Raw genomic sequence first — 15,988 nt, forward strand, 5'->3', positions numbered from 1 at the left:
GTTCCGAGCCAGGGGAGGAGATAGGTGTACAAAATCCGTTCCGCACTCGCACGGATATCAGCTCGAGCGACAGTATGTCCAGGAGAATTGGAACTGTTGCCAAGAGTATGAGTGGGGTCTAAGTTGCTAGGTCGGGATGGCCGATCGCTCGATTGAGTTCGGTGGGGTGATTGGTTGGAATTGTTGCTGTGGACTGATTGCCCTGATGTTTGGCCCTCAGATCGTAGGAAAGCGGATAGTCTTGTATCGCGATTCCGACGTTCTCCATTGTCGTAACCCGACGGTCCAGCCCCGGCATCATCACTTTCGAAGGCATCGGATGACCGTAGGCTACCACCCTTCTCCGCTTCCGGCGTATCGAGAAGAACGGAGCGGCGTAGTTCCCGAACATAATGGCGACATAGCGACATGTGTTGCGAAACATCTAGCCTAGTAGATTATCATCAAAATAAGCATCTCTGGACCCAATTGTTGTAGCGAATATATGTTGGGAAACCCACCAAAAATCTAGATAATCGACAGAGCATTGTTGGTCCCTCATGTAGATATAGAATGAAAACAAGTCGACGGGAGCGAGAGTCCTCCTATTCAGGACCTCCATAAGAGTCGGAAGCCTGTTGCGGAGCTCCATTTCCCCGAGCGTCATTGATAGGAGGGTGCGTGCGTGCGTAGAAAAAACCTCTAGGAGCAAACTGGGTTTGGAACAGTAAATCAAATCTATCTAACGCATAAATTGATTATCGATAGTCTGGAGGCGTCTGTACGCAGATTTGATCGCTTTTGCACAAGTTGTTAGTATATGAATTTGAGCGAGGAATTCCCCTGATCAACAGTGGCAGCTAGCAATCAGGAATAAATTTGGGATCCTGGGAAAAGCAAAAGAATGGCTTGGTAGGCGGATAAAACGAATGATCGCAAGGAATCGAGAACCCGAGCGCAGCGAAATCGATTCCGTTGGACGGGTGTTGTCGTCTGTTTACATTGGGGCGCAGAAAACGAACTTATCGCGGCTCACAACAAGATTATTCCGTCAGGGGAAACTGTTAATTAAACTACAGGTCACGGGACATCAATAGCCCCACCCACTAGAAATTCAAATGGAGCCCAAGTCAATAACTAAAGCCTGCTCCACAGAACAGAGACAGAACGTGATAGCCAAGCTTTAGGCATCAAGTATCTCAATTGCTGAGGGGTTGCTGGATACCAGATGAATTCCTAGCTTGCAGAAGGACTTTTCCTCCGTACGTGTGCTAAGATGTTTACTGTTGATAGTAAGTTGTAGATTCATGTTTGCTATACCAATACAAATGAAACAGAATAAACGCCTCAAAAAATCAAACCAGATCAGGCCTAGAATGTTTTTATCTAGCAAGAAGGACTATCTTCAAAACTACAGCTCGTGTCAATCCGCCAAGTGCTAGTTGAATCATAGATTGATTAGCTGAGATACACCGTAGTTAAAACCGTAAGCGTTTTCGCATGGGGAATGCCAGTTGAGACTCACCGACCACTCAGGAATATTTCTGATTTGCTGCCACATAAACTTCTCAAGCTTGTTTGCGCTTTTCGCGTACGAGGTGTTCTCATTGTTGTACTTTCGGCAATTGTCAAAAATTAACTTGGCGTCTTTGATGAAGTCTTGCGGCGTTGGATACAAATCCTTCTCGTGCTTTTCCTCCATTGTGGATAGATCCATTGGTTCTTTTATCACTTCGTAATAGTCGGGCACCTCATCTCCATTGACAGGTTGAGTAAATGGCCAGGCGGATGTGTGATTTTGCATGTCGTTGAGGAGGCGAAGTAGTTGGTTATAGTTCGGACCATGGCGGGGCTGACGGGCTAACTCATCCATATCCGGCGACCATCCAGATTCCTTAATCGCGGGGATACTTAGAGGGTCGATTTTATATGCACCATTTTTCCATTCCTTGGGTGGCGCATGGACAACATGCGATTTGCTAAAGGCTCGGATTTTTGCATGGACAGCTTCCTTTTGTTTTATGAGCATCCGCCCGGCTTCAAGATACCGGATCTTCGGGAGCATTGTGCATTGCATAATTGTGCCTCCCTCATAGTCTTTGATATAACCCATCCAAATGGATTTCTCGAGTGAGATATCTTTCGTGAATCCCTGTTTCTTAAAATATCCAGTAGCGTAGTTTATCTGCGTATGTGAGGAAATGCATAACATCCGAAGTAGCTTTCACATAGTCCTATACATACGCATCAGTGCCTGTGCTGTTGTCGTTCCTTAGCGAGCGAGTATGCATACCTTTAAATGTGACATTAGGTGGGCTCCATATCCCTTGACCTGTTGGTCGGAGGATATGGCACAAAACACAATCTCTGCGAATTTCCTTCCTTTAAAAGGTCGATAAGTTATGCCTCTAATTTCCTGTTAGCTTGAACACAACTGAAACGGAGCTACACAAATGGTAACATACCCTACTACCTCTAAGGGGTGTTTTACAAGGGCAATCGATAAATGAGTCCTATCATACACTAGCCTGGCGATATAATCTTTCGGCATCTTTGGTAACTGCTTCTGAAATATGCATTTGAGACCGGTGAGAATGATAAAGCTTTCCCGCTCGCCATCATTGTTAACAACCCGGAATTCGATCGTTCCATCTCGTTCTTCTATAACAGCAGGCTGTGCCATATTTGAATTAACACGAGTCCAAAGACTTCAAACGGGGCAAAAAGGTGACAAAAGGGACGGACCTTTTCCGGGTACGGCACGAGTTTGAGAACCTGCTGCTCGTCCTCCTGCAAGCATACTATCAGTTATTCAGTATGACATTAAATTTTTCAAGGTATCACACGGAATCAAACCTCATCTTCCTTGCTGGGAGACTCCGTTTTCGCCTTTTTCATCGGATGGGGGGGATCAACTGCCGGAACCCATTCCTCGGAAGCCTTGCGCTTGCCACCTGCAAGACATTTGTTAGGAAACTCCATGTAGCAGGAAGCAATTAAATATGTCAGGCAGCTCACGGTCAAGAGTCATTGGCGCCATCATATCTGATAGTAAATCCTTGATTCTGGTTAACAACTGGCTGCGAAGTCTGCACGTCTTATCGTACCAAACGTGATAAACCTTGAGCAATATGTACTTGCATCGGAAATATGTATATCCGACAAATCACGAGATGTGTCCGTTAGCTTCCAACTGCCTACTGCTCTTCTCCAGAACTGATATCTCGCGGACCAGCTTTTAGTTTGTGACCGAGTTTCCGTGCGCCCAGAATTGTTTACTTATTTAATTTCCACTTTACTGTCCATACAACGTGGTTCAATTGCACCGATGTCCCTGAACGAGATATGGGATTCTGCTGGTGGAAACCCATTCTATCCCTTAGTCTCGAAGAATAGTCATTTGTTCATTGCTTCTACCCTTCTAGTAACCTGTAAGTTTGATCTGTCTGGTGGACCTGCCTAGAATATATTCAATTGGCTAACTGTTCACGTCAGCTGTCATTCTTGTTGGCTTCTTCGGGATTAGTGAGTAGTTGTCGTTGGAGATATGGCTAATTAGGTGCTGATTATTTCGACTTTAAGATCGGTCCCTTCTCAATCTCCCGTTACTTGGAGTGCCAGCTTCATTGGCATTTGGGTAAGCATATATTTTGTCATTTTCATTCATTTCATCTTGTATCACAAAACTAATTAGTAACAGATTTGGTGCTGTGTTTATGATATGTGCTGTTGGAGTTTACGTCTAAGTTGAACGTCTATCAAAAACTTGCGCCATTTTTGCTATTTGACTATGTACAACAAATCGGAGTTACGCAGGGATCTTTATTTCTAGATACCTTTTGATATCACTCAAGCTAGCCACTCCACAGCCTTTTCATCTAAACTCTTTTTTACAACTCGTAATCACTATGTCGCAGCCTGAGGGTCCGGTTTTCTCGGCTGTCTCTAGCTCTGTTCACCAGTTACATATTCTCTTGCGGTGCATTGGATTCTCTCAGAAAGCTTCAGTTCAAATAACCTCGCAAGGCATTCGGTTCTCTGCTGAAGATAGGCGAGTAATGCAAGGGGTCGCATTTCTTGACAGAAGACTTTTTACCAATTATATATTCAATCCACCGTCCGAGGACTCCAACAATTCTACCATTTCAGACGACGAGGGAGGTGGAGGTGGCTTCGAAAGTGCTGTCTCACCGCTGTTTTTGATTTCTCTGTCTGCCCTGATCGAGACACTCCAGATCTTTGGTCTTAATGATGCCTCATCAAATTCCAATTCTGCAACGAATGCACCCACTTCAACAACTTTAAACGCATTTTCAGGACCAGCGTTACTCCTAAACCGCATTTGCAACATCAGCTACATCAAACAAGGATCACCACTGACTATCACTTTATCAGAGGCTGGCGTGACTACCACTTGCGAACTGACTACATACGAACCGGACGACCTAGATATGGATTTTTCAGCTGGAGATCGTGATATCCCATTGCAACGTGACGCCATTGTATTCAAGTCCATCATGCGTTCAATGTGGCTCCATAACGCCATCATGGAACTGGATTCCACGAACCCAACCGTATTATCATTCAGCGTATCCGCAACCAAAGCACCGTATTTTGCCCTTACCGCCTCTGGCGGCCCATTCAGCGAATCCACCGTGGAGTTCTCAATCGACAAAGACCCCGCCGCAGCAGGAGCTGCGAATGAACCTGTGTACAAGACACTTGGAGGCGATGACGGAAGCACTTCCTCAAGACAACAACAAGCACGGCGTGGCAAACTTGCGCCAACTGTCACGGAGACTTTCCTTGTCAATTCACCATCCAGATCCAGGGTTCGTCAGAGGTATAGATTTGCACTTATCCATAAAGCGCTGCGTGCAATGGCTGTTTCGAGCAAAGTCAGTATTCGCATTGATAGGCAGGGTGTTTTGAGTTTACAGTTCATGATAGATTTCGGGGAGGATGATGGCCTAGATGGTAGAGGTGGAGCTCAACAGCCTATGGCAAGTAAGATGGAAAACTCTGGTTTTGTGGATTTTCGATTTGTGCCGTTGGTCGATGACGATGATGAGGATGAGGATGAGGATGAGGGTGAAAGGGATGGTGCTGGTGACGATTGAGACACAAAAAGTATTTATTTTACGTTCATGTTTTCCATTTTAAGCACGTACTTTTGATACGCTCATTCGTGCCGCTGATTTGTATGTTACGCCTCCTTGTGGTCGAAGTATTAAATTTTTCCTACACCTATGAAACACATTGTGTAAAAGGCAGAAAAAGTTTCGCATTGTTTCCGCTAAGAAGCAGCGTTACAAATTTCAAAAGGGGGTGGCTACAGGTAGGAATAGATCAAATCGGACAGCTAGGTTCAGATAAAATTAACCCTACGAAAATATGGCTTCCAATTTCACATGACCTATTTAGATCTTATTAGTATTGAAAGAGATACGTCCCATTTGATGGAGAAAATGGAGTGTCCTAGGAGAAATACTTACAGCCGCAATAGATTGCCTCTCAATAATAGACTTTTGCCTTTCATTCCTCGAGACACGATAGTAGTAATCACTAAAATCGCCACATTGCATATGTCGCAAGAATTCCTCATCGTGAGTAATGACAATGAGCTGGAAATTAGACTGTTGCTGGCGTGACTTGATGATATCATGCAACGATTCTGCCAGGGATCGAATATTATCTCTGTCAAGATTCGTTGTCGGCTCGTCGAGGGCGATCAGGCCGCAATTGACACCGAAGCATTCCGCAAGCGCTAGACGGATGATGATGCTAGCCAGGACCTTTTGGCCAGCACTGCATCGGCCGCGCATATCCATCTCTGCGTCCTGTTTGACCATGCACACGCGATAGTTGTAGGATCGGTTTCCCTTGGCGTTCTCGTTGTCAGAGCGGATTAAGATAGTGTCCACGTCCGTTCCCCTGTATGTTTTTTGCCAAAGTTCTTCGATGATACGGTTAATCTCTTCCATTTTCAAGCTGTGATATTTCATGATAGCTTTGTCAAGCGCACTGCCATAGCGACCAAGATCATCAACCGCCGCTTTTGTTGTTTCCACCTTGATATGGGCCTCTTTGAACTTAACCGCAGCGTCTTTGTAGTCAGTATTCCAATCAGCCAGTAACTGCATGAGTTGATCATCCTTTGATTTCATTTCTCCCATCTTGCTTGCCTGCCGCGCTGATAGGGCGTTGTGCTCTCGTGTTCGTCGTTCTGACTCTTCTCTAAAGCGGCTTCGGTCCACTTCCGCATTCTGCGCAGCTAACTCTTCAATGGTTGCGTTGACATCTTCAAGCGCTGCTGTTTCCCGCCGATATCGCAAATTATCAGCGTACTGTCGCTTTGTATTTTCGCTATCCTTAAGCCGGGCTGAAATCGCATTGATGTCCTTCGTTATTGACCCCTGTTCTCTTTCCAGGCTTGCAATTTCGGTTTCTATATTGCGTACTTCCTTTTCGCACTTGGCCAGCAGTGCCGGACCGCCTCGGTCATTGTAAGACGTGATCTCTTCGTTCGTCAGGCTAAGTTGATGCAAACTGTCGGACAGTTGGGACGCTTCTTGTTGTAGCTCCCTTTCTCTAGCTCCAGCCCGGGAGCTAATGTCGTCATACAGGGCTTGTGCCTTCGAAACCTCAGGAGCAAGACTCTCAATATCTTGGTCAGCTTGTTCAATTGCTTCCCGCTGCTTGGCATTTAGGTTACGGTATTCTTCAACACGGGCAGCAAGGCTCGCTTTTTTCTCCAGATGATAGTTGGCGTTGTCCAGGTTATTTCGCACATCTCGAAGTTTCAACTCGAGGGCTGTAATCTCAGTTCGCGACTGATCCTTCTCGTTATTCAACTTGGAAATGACTTTCTGGAACTCACGCGACTTTTCCCCAATCGCGGAAATCTGCTCCTGGATATCTTCTAATGTCCGTGTGCCGCCCACATCTTGTTGGTTTGCCAAAAGGTTCTGGATCTGCGATCGAAGGGTTTTGATTTCGCTATCGTATTTTGAAACCGTCGCAACTGTTTTCGATAGCGATTCCACGTTCTTTTTTGATTCCACACGCTCGCTAACAATCTTGTCATGGTCCTCGACCTGGGAGAGTAAAATCTCTCGTTGGGACTCTAGGTGAGATTCCTCCTTTTCAAGAGCTGGAATTTCAGTACTCGAAAGCCGAACCCAAGTATCATAGAAGGTAGAAACACTTTGAGCCGCTTCTAGGTCTTCCTCCAGCTGCTGCATGCTTTCATCGACAGCATCCTGAGTAGCTCTTTTTACCAGAGCATCGAGTTTATTCAGGAAAATTTGGAATTCACCTTCAGTTTTGAAGGGTCTGGAACACATTCGGCAGACCTTCTTTTGCCTAGCCGCGTCCATGCACTTGCTGAGGTACTCTCCCAGTCCGGCATACTGGTCGGCATCTTTCTTAGCCATGTCAAGCTGCACTTGTCGCTGTTTCAGAATGTCAGGATATTCAGCGGGTTCGTCGTCAACAGCGTCTCGTATTTTTTGAATGCATTGTTTCAATTCATTTCGCCGCTGCAGAAGATCCTTTCGAGTCGTCTTTAGCTTGAACTCGGCATGTTCTAATTCCCTGCTTACACCGTCCCTATCACGCTCAACGCGCGTCAAGGCGTTGGTAGCTTCCTGTAAGGCTCTTTGATATTCCTGATCGAGTGTAGAGGGGTTCCATTCCTGAGTTAAAAATTTCTTGATCCTGTCACTGTGTGCTCCTTCCATGGTTTCGAGGCTGCGTTCGCGGTCCTTAAGCTCCTTCTTGAGATGGTCTAATCGAGCAAGGTCACCCGCTCTTTTGGTCCCTTCGATCAGCTCTGCATTCAATTTCGAGCTCTCATCTTCCAACAATCGAATTTCTGCAGTTTTGCTTTGGATTGTGCTATCCCAGGATGCGGCCTTCGCTTTCCCCTTCGCCTCATTTAGGGAACGTTCGGTCTCTTCAATTCTTGACTCCAAAACAGCTTTACTACCTTCATCTATGTCAATCCCATCAAGACGTCTTTGGTACGAATCTGCTTCGATATCATTGGATGATATCTGCTTTCTCGCAGCGTTTTTCACTTCCTGTAGGGCTGATTTCCGTTGGCTGAGTTGGTTTAGAAGGCTCTGCGCTTCACGTAGTTCCATCTGGGCCTCCTGTCGTGCTCTCTCTAAAGCTTGGTTTTGATCTTTAGATAGCTTTCGAATTCGCTGCATGAATTCGTTAACTTGCATGTCGTCAAGGTCATGGTCGAAACCACGAATATTATTCTGCCTAGCAATTTCTTTGATCAATTTTTCGCGTCTTCCCAGCTGTCGTTCGAACTGAGCTTTGTCATTTTCGTGTTTGCCATATTCAGCTTGTTTGAGCCCTAGCCTCGTTCGATTGTCTTCAATTACTTGTTTGAGCTCTACATATTTTTCCTTCAATGATACTTCTTGTTCTCGATATTGAGTTTGCTGTGACTCAAACTGTTCCAGCGTCCTTTCAAGCCATTCATCGGACTCATCGACTTCGACAAGATGTTCTTGCAGGTTGGTGATGCTGGACTGGATGCTCTTAGCTTCTATCCGCTTCCCTTCCAAAGTACCAAGAATTTGTGCATAACTCTCTGACTCCTTCCAGGCCTTATCTGCCAGTTCGGCGGCTCGTCTCATCTGCTGTGAAAGTTCATGGCTCTCAGCACGTAGCGCCTCGATTTCGTCTTGTAATTTGATTGATCTTTTTTCAGCCTAAAAGGGTCAGCTAGAATCTACTGATGAGAAATACAATTGGAGAATGAATACCTACGCGGTCAGCTTTATCTTTATTTTCTTTGGCATGCTGTTCCATGATTTTGAATTTAGAGAGTTCTTCATTTTGCTTTTTTCGCAGCGCTTTGATGTTATCGATAGCCTTCGTGTATTTCAAGGCTTCAAATATCTCGTCGAACTTCTTTTTCAGAACGGAGGGCTCACTCATTGGCCACAGGCTCTCATCCTGATGGCAGAAAATAACAGAGTCAAGGATGGCCTTTGAAACACCGAGATATTGAGGCATAATCTGGTCAAGTTCCGCCATTCTCGAAGAGATAGACGTTCGTTCGCCGTCCTTAACCATCAGAAGCTGGCCTTCCAAGGTTTTCTGCTGTCTCGTAGTTTTCTTCACAGTAAGCTGTAGACTGCGAGTTGCTACCATCCTCGCTCCCGATACAGACTTGAACGAGAGCTTTACTTGGGCCAGTACCTCTTTTTCGCCACATAACTGCGATTTGCTTTTAGCTCTTATCTTCAATCGAACACGTATATCCGTAGACAAACCTTTGGATCGTGAATAAAAGCACCACCTTTGCTATTTGGGGGAAGGTCTCCTGTCGTAGCATATTTGAGACACTCAATGATGGTCTATGGCTCAATTAGTTAAATATTTTAAAAAAAAAAAGAAAAAAAAGAAAAAAAAAATTGATATATCCGAGATGTGGAGGAATACCGTCTTCCCAGAACCATTGTATCCGACGATGAGTGTCAAAGGGGTATGAAACTGGATAGTTTCGCTGCGGCTGTTGTCAAACGACCGAACACTATTAGGTGAAAAGGACCAGCAAACATTAGTGATATGCTCATAGCTATGGAAGAGGTATATATATATCATGAGCGTGCTTACCCAAGAATGGATAATTTGTCGATTTTCGCTTGACAGCTGTTAGCTCTCCGAAAAACGGTCCTCCAGTAGGTGACTTACACCTGAATAGCCGGTTAGTTAAAAGACAAAAAAAAGCATACATATGTAGCTGGAGATGGCACATACATCTTGCCAGATATTGTTTTTCGAATCCACTCCTACCCAAGCCGGTATTGGTGTTGGGCGTTGTGGGGAAACGGCTGTCCGTTGGTTTTTGCTTTCCAGAGGGCGATCGAAAATTGGATGCCTGCGCGTTGTTCAACGCGGGAACTTCTAAGGCACGACATCACGTGACCGAGTCTTCCTGGGCTCTCTGGCCTACACAGTCCACAGTACTGCCTAGACTCTTCGTCTAATGGGTAACCCATTCACGGGGGACCCTGCGCTGGATAGCTGACTGATGGTGTATTGTGATGGAAATCTCCATGAATTCGACGTTGCCGTTGCACAGAGAGTTCTCTGTAGACTTCCGATCAGATAGGCGCTGATCGGGTGCAGACACGGCCCGATAAGCTCCAGACCCGGCGCTACGGGCCCCAGATGGCCGGGGTACGGGGATCCCGAAGCCGCTGTGAGAGGCCGACAAGCTCGCTGCACCTGTGCGTGTGCTGCTCCGTAGAGCACTGTATGTACATGTATGTACATACATGTACACATCCACACTCCTGTACAGGGCATACCTAATGCAGAAACAAGGAAGCAGCCATGACGCGCGTGTGATAAAACGGTGTGAGAGCACGATCGAGAGAGATTAAAATATGTTTCCTCATCACAACAACCAGGTATTTTAGTGATAACGTAGATATAGATCTCAGTCGCAAACTAGCCTTCCAAACTGTGCCTCTTATCAATTCGTTTCTATCCCTTAACAGGCCATCTCGGGCTTTCCCCATGTCAGGATATGATCACCGCTTTGCTCAAGGAATTCCAGATTATTCTACAGAGGTATGTATGATACCACCAACCACTCAACAGCAGAAGCAGCCCTTCTACCATGGTATAACTATATTCTAACTGATAAATAACGAAAGATCCCTGTCCCAGGGTTAAATGCACGAGGATCATTGACGGGAAACTTCAATGATGCGGAACCACATCGCAGTTTCGGTTTCGGTGCTCCCGATGCCGCGTTTAGAAATATCCAGGCCTTTGAAACAGCTACCTTATTTCCTCCAAATATCCCTGCTGAATCCTTAATATGGGAACAAAACAAACTGGCAGAGGACACCCCTTGCGCGGCTCCTACTACAGCTTCACCTCCAGTTGTGAGTCCTGCGGGTACCGGCGGCGAACATGGTGTTGAGTCCATACAGGCGGAAAATCGCATGAGTATCATCCTAGCGGGATTAAGAGACCTGATACAGATTTTAGATTTGTCCGGGATACTGCTATCTGTGTCCCCTTGCTGCAAGGCACTGACAGGGTACGAATCGGAGGATTTAATAGGCAATGTCTTGTTTGAGTTTATCCATCCAGATGACCGCTCAATGGTCGTCAAAGAGTTCGCTAGTTCAATAAACACAAAAACTCCATTCCAGTGCTACTATCGTTTTAAGAAGCATGACGGGACTTATCTACTATTGGATGCCCATGGGGACATCGACTCTGCGACAAGCACGGAGTTCTCAATAATCGCCCGCCCCTACCTGACTAAACAAAGACAGCTTCTCGACTCCTTTCTAGAACATAAACTTGAGAACGAACGACTGACCAGACGCATCGCAGAACTGAAGCGGGAAGGGGAATTTCAGCTTCACAGCCATGAGATTAAACCAGACAGCGAGCAAGTCCGCTCCATGCCACCACAAGCCCATCGCGATTTAACCAGAAGCCCAGCCTTCCACCCTCCTCCTACCGGTGAATTTCAATTCGGACTTGCTACTGTACCACCGCCCAATCCTCCAATGCTGCCCAATGTGACGGCATCCTTACCCCGTCATAACATTTCCAATCCCATTGACTTCGAAGGTAGCACATATCTAGACGATATCGAGCTCATGACTGGCCTGCGCTATGGGGCTGGCGAACGCGCGCGGGGGATAAGCACCGGTGACCCTGAGGGCACTATTTTCCAGAGTGACGGGCTTCCGGCGACTGCTTTCACGGGGAGCCGCAGGGATGGTATTAAGGGCGCTAAAGGCAACACTGAAAGGAAACGCAGGATCGGGCCTGCGGAAACGAATTCCTGCACCGATTGCGGGACCTTCTCGTCGCCTGAGTGGCGGAAGGGCCCGAGCGGGAAGAAGACGCTCTGTAATGCTTGTGGACGTGAGTGGCTTTTTCTTTCCGAGTTATGCTACGTTTATGAGGATCTTTGTATGTGTCCATCTGACGTCTATCATTTGAAGTGCGCTGGGCAAAGCTGGTGAAAAAGTGCCAGCAAGATACGGGCATTACATCAGAAGGAGATCGGAAACTGTAAGTTATGATTCGGGTAGTTCTCTAACTGGCATGAAGGGCCCCATTAATCTTTTTTTATTATTTCTTGTGATGATGGATTGATATCAAATCCCCATTGTTCTGGGCATCAATATGTTTGACTTTATTCTTTCAATCCATATTCCCCTGGCATCCCCATTTTCTTCGGATATTTAATGTGTAATACATCACCTATGATTTATGACTATTTGCTTTCTATGGGTGTACATTACTCCTTATATAGAGGGAGAATGGGTGTTCCTTTCTTTGGGAAACATGAAATTAAATTCGTTAATGAGATTCTTACATCGAGATCATGAGCTCTCAGTTTCGATATGCCTCAATATGCTCTGGAAATGGAGCACTCAGGAAAGCAATACAATGCGAGCAAGATATGCTAACTAGCACCGTATTTCCCAATTCTGTGAAACCCCTTGGTAGCCATCTCCATATAAACTCGTAGCTTGGGAAAAGCCAGGAACGCCTATTCGGTCAAGAAACAGAGAAAAAAGGAAAATAGTACGATACTGTTTCATGTGTCCATCCGACTGCCGCCGCTGGATTCTTCCGTTTTGCTCTCATTTGGTCCTTCATCTGTTTCCATCGCTGACGTTGTCAGCACGCCATTCTCTTGCTTCGGCTCTTCAGATTGCACCATTGAAACAGGTCCTGGTTGGTCTTCCTTCGGCGCCCCAACAGGCTTCTCAGGTGTATCACTAATGACAATGTCTCCATCTGCATCCCTATCTGTATCACCCTTCATATCATCACTCAACTCATCATTACCCGTTGATTCTCGCAGGGCGTCATTCGAATCGGCCGCCGAACCACCACCGCCACGAGAAACATCAGTGCGAGGGGGACTGGCCGACAGTGACATCACCACTCCCTTCCCATTCTGCAATCCCATATCTTCTACGCCGAGAATATTAGGACCTCTCGCATGAGGCACTTCCTCGAATTCTTCACCTTGTGCTTCTCCCTCAGCTCCCTCACCCATCAGGGACGAAGCCGTCTGGTGCTGTCGCGCATTCTCATGGTGTATTGTTGTAGGAACAGCACCAGTCTCTTGCTCCTGTCGAATGAGTTCGCCCTCTGCCACGGCGCCGGATTCCAGCGACGGAACAGCGGACAACGACGCGCTGCTGCTACCGGGCGAGCTCGCACCTGGGCTCGAATTTGGACTAGAACCGCGTTCCACAAAGTCACCATCGTCGTTACCTCCGGGAAGAGTAAAGTTGTTGTTCAGCCACGGGATCGGGGTGAGAAGAGCACCTCCAAGAGACTCATCGCTTCCCAGCAGATCGCTATCGCTAAGCATGAAATTATAGCTCCCTGTCCCATTGACGCCGTTGGCGAGATTGGTATCGATAATGCCGCCGGGTAAAGGCATGGAGCGCGGCAATGGGAAAATATCAGCGCCGCTGGAGACAGACACTACCCTGTCTACCGCACGGAGATACGCAGGCAACGTGCGGTAGTAACGGGTCGGGTGTAGTATCAACTCTGCTAGGCGCTGTATCGTGTGTGGTGGGTGTGTAGAGAAATAGGTCTTTAGAGTGGATTTGATTGACAAGAGGATTGCGACGAGGGGTGGCGGGAGGGCGTCGTCCGTCGGAGCAGACTGCGGCTGCGAATCAGGAATGCGTTCATTGGAGGCGGAGGATGGAAAGGCCGGAACTGGTGGTCGGCGGGGCGGGGTTTGTAATGGTGGTGGGGGGGCATTCTCTTTATTGCTATTTGCTTGCGAGATTATTTCTTGGGTAGAATAGGAGGAGGAGGGGATAAGACTTGGGGTATCAACAGTTGGGCTCCAAGTTGGAGCGATAATGGGCATCGGGAAGTCATTGTGAATGATCTACACGAACTGTCAGCTTCCACTAGGGATTTCTCTATCTATTGCTCCGTTTGAGTTCCGCACAAAGCTAAGACTTTGTGAAGGAAGACGCACATGTTCTAGTCGTCCGATTAAAGGATCCAGCAAGTTGGGCCATTTCTGACTATATCAAGCATCACAACATGTCAACGAAGTGACGCATAGACGAGCTTAAAGATATGCGCCAACATACTAATCCATAGTTCCATCTTTAGCGACAAGCTCCAGCACTTCCTCATCTATAGTCAACGATCATGTTAGCTCTTGGCCCAAGCTTCGCAATTCTGGATACTGACGCCACGAGATGAGACGGCTGGCAGGCAAACTGAATCGGGGTGGGGAACCAGACAACAGCAATATAAAATGGATACTTGCCTAAAGACATTTTCCTTTTGAGTGTCTCCGTGCATTGGGCAAACCCGGAAAACTTTTCACAATAGTGTTGTTGGAGGGAACGTAAAGGTCTGAATACTATCGTCCTTATTGATTGAAGTCGCAACTTTCCCAGGTTCCAAGGTTGCTTCCCAAGGTTAGCTCCGAGGCGGTTAGTGGTCACCTGATTTTTGACGGTCAGACTCGGCCAGGCTGTAATAGGGTTGCTGGGGCCCTAAAACCTGCAAGCTTAGCACACTAGCAAAACTATAACTAACCCCGTGGGCACCATGGAGGCCTACTGCCCCCAAACCTTCGACTGCATTTTCTAGCCACCAGCCATGCTCCAATTGACAAAAGCCACCACATTGTCTCCAAGGGCTTCAGGTAACAATCAGCGTTGGCTGGTCCCATGTATGGGGTTCTTGGAGTGTAACGCCACAATGATCTCTCGTATTGACACGTTGACGGCACGTTGACGGAAGGTGGAGGAGGGCTGTGTTTGGATGAATTGTGGCAGCCGAGAACGTTCAACATCTCAACAGTGCCGGTCAACGGTTATATATCGACAACTATTTCCCGAAATGTAATGCTAAGTGCGGAATCGAATTCTACCTCTTCCCAACCATCGATACCCCTTCCATTTGCCCTAATCGCTGCGTCTATCAACCACGGTCATGGGCTTTGATAGATGGAAGAAGCGCCTTTCCGGCCTTGGTAAGAAGAAACCAGCTTCACAGGCTTCTGCGATTTATTCTGGACCCTCATCACCCAGGGATGCCACTCAGCAGAATGTTTCTCCATATCATCCAGCTGTCGCAGAAAATCCTCCGCCTGCTTTGCGACAGGCTGCGGGCCAAACAACAAAGGCAATAGCTTGGCCACTTACTCATCCCGTTTTGCCTGAGGAGAACGTCCAAGCCCTGATATTCTATCATACTATCAAGTCCGCGGTTAGCGGTGAAGTTAACTGCTGGACTTACATATCTAAAGGGCTGGCTCAAGTGGGCCAAAAGGAGATCGTTTTCACCATCCGACGCCGAGCCAATGAACTGGAGGATAACCTGCCATCTGCTCCCTTCCAATGGATCAAATTCGTTTATTCTGCGGCGAAAAGTGGGCAGACAGTTGAAGAATTTCAGCGTACGGAGTTTCATTCTCCGTCGTTTCTCGATAGGCCCGATTTCAAATGGATCGTTTACTGCCCTGCGCACCCTATCGCCGATATTCCGGCTTCGTATTTCCCTCTCGAGTGGCTTCAAGTCATCCCTCTTATTGCTCCGGAGGCAGAAGTGGCCCAAAGATATGGAATTATGAGGGCTCTTGGACATCTAGGTGCCCAGGAACGTTGGTTCCCATTTCCGCCATGGATAGATCGTGATCGCCAACCATGCATCACTATGGCGAGCATGGTGGGAACTATGAAAGAGTCACTGCCACTTGTCATTGTCAGGGGCGTTAGCGCATTGAAAAGGGGCATGGACATTGTCCTCCATGTTCCCCAAGGATGTGCTCTTTATCTTAAAGAGGCATTGGCGCAGTTCCAACTCGAGCATGTATTCGCGCTAGATTCGACGCCTCATAAGGACGCGGACTCCGGCCTTCTATGGAGCAATACAGATATGGAGCCCAGGGGATACGCCGCGGGGACATCAAATGCCTGTATGAATCTGAACTTTTTCG

At 47.0% G+C, this 15,988-nt stretch overlaps 6 protein-coding genes across 6 annotated transcripts; 2 read left to right on the plus strand and 4 right to left on the minus strand.

Annotated features, from left to right (window-relative positions):
* Window positions 1–118: 118 nt before the first annotated feature.
* On the minus strand, window positions 119–424 carry HCAG_06078 (predicted protein; the record flags this gene model as incomplete). Its single annotated transcript, XM_001538423.1, has 1 exon — window positions 119–424. The coding sequence occupies one exon, from the start codon at window positions 422–424 to the stop codon at window positions 119–121; it is 306 nt and encodes a 101-aa protein (XP_001538473.1).
* A 1,002-nt stretch (window positions 425–1,426) lies between these two features.
* On the minus strand, window positions 1,427–3,022 carry HCAG_06079 (histone acetyltransferase GCN5; the record flags this gene model as incomplete). Its single annotated transcript, XM_001538424.1, has 6 exons — window positions 1,427–2,137; window positions 2,273–2,357; window positions 2,445–2,653; window positions 2,725–2,769; window positions 2,836–2,933; window positions 2,998–3,022. The coding sequence occupies 6 exons, from the start codon at window positions 3,020–3,022 to the stop codon at window positions 1,427–1,429; spliced, it is 1,173 nt and encodes a 390-aa protein (XP_001538474.1).
* Window positions 3,023–3,887: 865 nt separating this feature from the next.
* HCAG_06080 (conserved hypothetical protein) lies at window positions 3,888–5,099 on the plus strand (the record flags this gene model as incomplete). Its single annotated transcript, XM_001538425.1, has 1 exon — window positions 3,888–5,099. The coding sequence occupies one exon, from the start codon at window positions 3,888–3,890 to the stop codon at window positions 5,097–5,099; it is 1,212 nt and encodes a 403-aa protein (XP_001538475.1).
* A 287-nt stretch (window positions 5,100–5,386) lies between these two features.
* Window positions 5,387–9,464, minus strand: HCAG_06081 (conserved hypothetical protein; the record flags this gene model as incomplete). Its single annotated transcript, XM_001538426.1, has 5 exons — window positions 5,387–5,395; window positions 5,475–8,711; window positions 8,770–9,222; window positions 9,279–9,362; window positions 9,462–9,464. 5 exons carry the CDS (start codon window positions 9,462–9,464, stop codon window positions 5,387–5,389), a joined length of 3,786 nt encoding a protein of 1,261 aa, XP_001538476.1.
* An 858-nt stretch (window positions 9,465–10,322) lies between these two features.
* Window positions 10,323–12,061, plus strand: HCAG_06082 (predicted protein; the record flags this gene model as incomplete). Its single annotated transcript, XM_001538427.1, has 4 exons — window positions 10,323–10,366; window positions 10,431–10,584; window positions 10,671–11,907; window positions 11,988–12,061. The coding sequence occupies 4 exons, from the start codon at window positions 10,323–10,325 to the stop codon at window positions 12,059–12,061; spliced, it is 1,509 nt and encodes a 502-aa protein (XP_001538477.1).
* Window positions 12,062–12,589: 528 nt separating this feature from the next.
* On the minus strand, window positions 12,590–14,674 carry HCAG_06083 (predicted protein; the record flags this gene model as incomplete). Its single annotated transcript, XM_001538428.1, has 4 exons — window positions 12,590–13,915; window positions 14,009–14,057; window positions 14,127–14,172; window positions 14,584–14,674. The coding sequence occupies 4 exons, from the start codon at window positions 14,672–14,674 to the stop codon at window positions 12,590–12,592; spliced, it is 1,512 nt and encodes a 503-aa protein (XP_001538478.1).
* Between the last annotated feature and the right edge of the window lie 1,314 nt (window positions 14,675–15,988).

Source organism: Histoplasma capsulatum, genomic scaffold (assembly GCF_000149585.1).
Source record: "Histoplasma capsulatum NAm1 scaffold_7 genomic scaffold, whole genome shotgun sequence".
Classification (NCBI taxonomy): Eukaryota; Fungi; Ascomycota; class Eurotiomycetes; order Onygenales; family Ajellomycetaceae; genus Histoplasma; species Histoplasma mississippiense.